General features: G+C 43.0%; 1 protein-coding gene across 1 annotated transcript in view; it reads left to right on the plus strand.

The window, feature by feature from the left end:
* The window catches only part of LOC125289333 (inactive ubiquitin carboxyl-terminal hydrolase 53), a 91844-nt gene that overhangs the window by 33777 nt on the left and 53067 nt on the right, over window positions 1–5000 (plus strand). The window contains 1 exon segment of the mRNA XM_048236087.1: window positions 2466–2615. Within this exon segment, the coding sequence (XP_048092044.1) occupies window positions 2466–2615 (150 nt within the window).

Genomic DNA, 5000 nt, shown 5'->3' on the forward strand with positions numbered 1-5000 from the left:
TTGAGCGACCATTGAATTTAAAACAGAAATAAAAGCATTCACTGCTACATGTATTGCACCATGCAGAATACGCCATTGTAGATCACCAGCTTTTTTTAGTTAATGGTGACTTGTAAAATGCTCGCCATTGTGGTTTGACATAATTTTTAACCTGCAAAACATCACGCCAGGGTGTATCCACCCTCTTGTCCAGAGACCTTTTATTTAGGGGGAGAACACACAGTTTAATAACGACCTATTCATTTGGATAACTTTATAATACTTTATAAAGGGTAAAGTTACCTATAGTTTTGTTCTAGTTTACCGTTGTGTATGTCTTTAAACAGCGTTCGCGGTTTAACATCAGTAAACATTATTCAGTATAATCCAGATATAATGCTAACGTTTTGACAAGCAATCTGCCTGCCTTGTTCATCTGAAAGAACTCCTCTAGTTTTGCTGACTTCATCCTTTGCTACCTCCACCCTTTCATTGTTTGTTGGTGGCGCAAACATATCATGTCACAGTTGATTAATTAATATAGCCTAACGGTGACCGCGAGTAGGCCTAGTGACCGCGAGACCCAGCTGTGGTTATTAAGGCTCTTATATTGCTGCTGATAACTTTGCCTGTCTAACCAGCGGCAGCTTTAGTAGCACTCCCCAGCAAATCGGTAGCCTACAAATAAGTATCGTATACAACAATTCAGCAATTCTTGTGCGCTGGTTAGGGGGTACTTGGCTGAACATTTTTCACAGGGGGTACATCACTAAAAAAAGGTTGAGAACCACTGTTCTACATCATCGGCCAGTTTGCAGCTGCAAACTCCTCCATTGCAAACGCTAACTGAGTAAGACGTAAACACGGAAGTGACGTAGACTAGTTCCCGCCTTGACGAGTGACTTGACAGATTACAGATTACAGATTGAATTGCCATTTGAATTTTGCAACACAAAGAGCGTGGTAAAGTTCAATGCAATCAAGGGGAGCGATATTTCTTTTCCATTTGAATAAAATGCCTCAAAACGATAGATAACATTTTGCCCAAAATAATCCAAATTGTTTTCAGGCTGGCATTGTCAGTTTTGCCAAATATGTTTTCAAAATGCAATCCTACATTGCACTTTGAATATTAAATTGCAAAACGAATTGACAGTTAAATGATGAAACTGAATATTGAACAAATTGCCATTTGAATGTTGAGACTGAAGTACCATGGCAAAATGGAATGCATTTCAATCCATGTTTATTCTATTTTTTAACCAAAATTATTCAAATTGATTTTAGGATTGCATTGTCACTTTGCAGATTAAAATACAATTTGTTGGAAATTATTGCAAATTACAATATTAAATTGCATAATGAATTGGCAATTGCATAATGTAATGTCTTTTTGAATTGCAGATTGCATTCTCATTTGAATAAAGCTACACATATGCTTCCATAAACCATAGTAAAAGAAAGCAACAAGTAGCCTAGCCCACAACTTCTGTAATTGCTGCGTGTGTTTGTTAGGCTATTATTCCCTCTCCTGCTCAAACAAAAGGTGCGTACATTAAAGTTGATTTTGACAACGTGTTTACAAATTTTAAAGAATATTGTAAATAGCCTATTGTCGAGCAGTTAATGGGATACTAGTGCACAGTTGTGAAGCGGTTGGGAAGTTATGATGGGCTAACTTTGTGTGAACACACACAGGGGAAATTCTCTCTCGTTGAGTTGCCTGATGGTACGCACAGTGCGTACGGCCATAGGCCTACACCTGCAGGCGCGCCTGATCACTACAGTTCGCATCGTTGCAGGCCTAAGCTGGCCCGATGTACAGACTAAACGGTAGGCTAGGTCATCAGGACATAAACCAAATGCCTCAGCCTCAGCACAATATGAAGTGGACTAAATAAAAACATGATGTTGGGATAAACACCGACAGTATAGGGGCCCACTAAAGATCGTCCCCTTATAGTGAACCATTAGCTCCGCCCCTGACTTCACACCTAAGTGTTGAGCTAAAGTATGGCTATTACTGAAATCAGGACCAGCAAACTCTACTAGATCCCCAAGGGTTGTAACTCCAGAGCTGATAAGCTTAGAAGTAGGTACCAGGGACAAATCCTGACTCACGAGACTCGTCGAGAACAGAACCATGAATCAGAGGCTCCTTCAACAACCAGAATAATGAGGGAGAGATATTCTCTATGGTATACCCTAATTGATGTGTGTGTGTGTGTGTCATCCCTGGATGGCTTTGTTTCCTGAAGCATTTTCCAACGCATGAGCCTTGCGATTACCTCCTCCTCCCCCTCTCCTCTTCCTCTTACCTCTACCTCCTCCTCTTCCTCCTCCTCTTCTCTTACAAATCTGCTTCCTTTAGCTTTCAGAACAACAGCACAATCCTTTTGGGATAATCAGACTAAACACTCTGTGTGTGTGTGTGTGTGTGTGTGGTGTGCGTGCGTGTGCGTGTGTGTGTGTGTGTGTGTTTTTAGCTGTTCTACCGCGTGACTGATGACCAGGCCAAGCGTAGCGACCTTCAGCTGGTGGGAATGATCTGCTTCTCCAGTCGCCACTACTGCGCCTTCGCCTTCCACACCAAATCCGCCAAGTGGGTCTTTTTCGACGACGCCACTGTCAAAGAGGTGTGTTTCTTACACACTCACTCACTCACTCACTCATGCCAATCGTTCCATCATCACACACCAGCACCGTATACACACACTAAGGGTAGAGGACACACCAGCACCGTACACACACACTAAGGGTAGAGGACACACCGTATACACACACTAAGGGTAGAGGACACACCAGCACCGTATACACACACTAAGGGTAGAGGACACACCGTATACACACACTAAGGGTAGAGGACACCGTATACACACACTAAGGGTAGAGGACACACCGTATACACACACTAAGGGTAGAGGACACACCGTATACACACACACTAAGGGTAGAGGACACACCGTATACACACACACTAAGGGTAGAGGACACACCGTATACACACATTAAGGGTAGAGGACACACCGTATACACACACACTAAGGGTAGAGGACACACTCTTTATCTGTTGATAGTGTTTGTGGTAGGATGTTACTCTCTAGATTATATGAAAACTCCTGAGATCATTGGAAAGATGCTACTCTAGTGTGTATGACTGCTCATTAGCATTAGCAGGATGCTAAATTACAGTATATGAAAGCTTATTAGCAGGATGCTAAACTAGAGTATATGAACGCTCATTAGCATTAGCAAGATGCTACATTAGCGTGTATGAGAACTCATTAGCAGGATGCTAAATTAGTGTATGGGAGTGAATTTGTCTGGTCGGGGTTTGAACGCGGTTCAAACCCCGACCAGTAGGCACGGCTGAAGTGCCCTTGAGCAAGGCACCTAACCCCTCACTGCTCCCCGAGCGCCGCTGTTGTTGCAGGCAGCTAACTGCGCTGGGATTAGTGTGTGCTTCATCTCACTGTGTGTTTACTGTGTGCTGAATGTGTTTCACTAATTCACGGATTGGGATAAATGCAGAGACCAAATTTCCCTCACGGGATCAAAATACTTACTTATGCTAAATTAGAGTATATGAAAACTCATTAGCACAATGCTACACTAGAGTGTATGGGAGTGAATTAGCAGGATGCTAAATTAGAGTATATGGAAACTTATTAGCACAAGGCTACACTAGAGTGTATAGGAGTGAATTAGCAGGATGCTAAGATAAAGTCAGAGACTTTCTAATGAGGAGGCACAGCACTTAAAGAATCTCCCATAGGAATGTATGAGGTTAATTCGTAACGCAAACATGGCAGCCGTCTACACATATTCCGCCCCTTCCTCCACCAAAAGTTGACATGTGAATACATCGTGCTAATCATGTGCTGTGATCTCGCAGCCGGAGCGAGGTTGGTGTGTTTGTTTGTTTGTTTGTCTGTGTGTGTGTGTAAGCCTTTACATATTTATTTGCATGCCTGGGTGTTATGCCTCAGCAGAGTGTGTTTTTGGGTTGCTAGGACAACCAGCCCTGTCCTGTGTGTGTGAGTGTGTGTTTTTGGGTTGCTAGGGCAAGCCCTGTCCTGGGTGTGTGTGTGAGCCAGAGACAGAGGGCCAGTGTACATTTGAGAACGTAGCCTTATCAGCGTCATGGACACACCACAAATTGCGGACGCTGTCAGACCCAAGTTTCCGTCGTGTTTATTAATCGTTCAATCCTTAGTGTAAACTGCGCCTTTCTCTGCCCATAAACGCAATTTATGAACGTCCACAACTGAATGGCAGCACCTACATACAAGCGCAGTTGAATGAAGTTAACTGATGACAACATTAAAAAGAATCAAACGTTTAGCGATCATGAAATAATACCATACATGATAAGATGTCAACAAGCAGGAGATAATGAAGATCAGTAGTTCTACTCAAACTACTTGTGCACGAGGGCTATGGAAGATTGGTCAAATCTGGCAAGTAGGAAAGTTTAAGTGAATGACGTGAAAGTGAAAGTAAGACATTTGAAAGGCCAACGAAAGTTGAGGTGGCTTTTGGTAGTACAAATACTTTCACCACAAAAACTGGTGCTCTAAATAGCGATTCTGTTGTCTTTGAAAGGTTCTCTTATTGACGATTGATCTGCAATTTGATTAACACCTGCTTTTACAAGGCGGAAGTATTTAGGCGCAGAATAGACGCGGCGCTTTCAGGAGCAGTCTTTGTACATACCGCGGAATACATAATTAGGCTTTTTACTCTTCCCCCTCCCATCTTTTACACTAAACTCCCACTTTCCCCTGGATCCTCCCATGAATGCATATGCATGACATGACAAACGCAATCTGCCACTTTCAGCTCCCGCGACAGGCAGTTTGGCGCTACATCGGTTACATCATTGCGGCCTGTTTGTACATACTTCGCAATGATTTTACACGCACATTGCGAAACACCTGAAGTGGGCGCAAAAGCGTTAGTACATCTGGCCCTGAGTGTTTTTGTATGACACACCTTGGACTCTGTGTGTGTGTGTGCCA

The sequence above is a fragment of the Alosa alosa genome, chromosome 24 (assembly GCF_017589495.1).
Source record: "Alosa alosa isolate M-15738 ecotype Scorff River chromosome 24, AALO_Geno_1.1, whole genome shotgun sequence".
In the NCBI taxonomy this organism is placed as follows: domain Eukaryota; kingdom Metazoa; phylum Chordata; class Actinopteri; order Clupeiformes; family Clupeidae; genus Alosa; species Alosa alosa.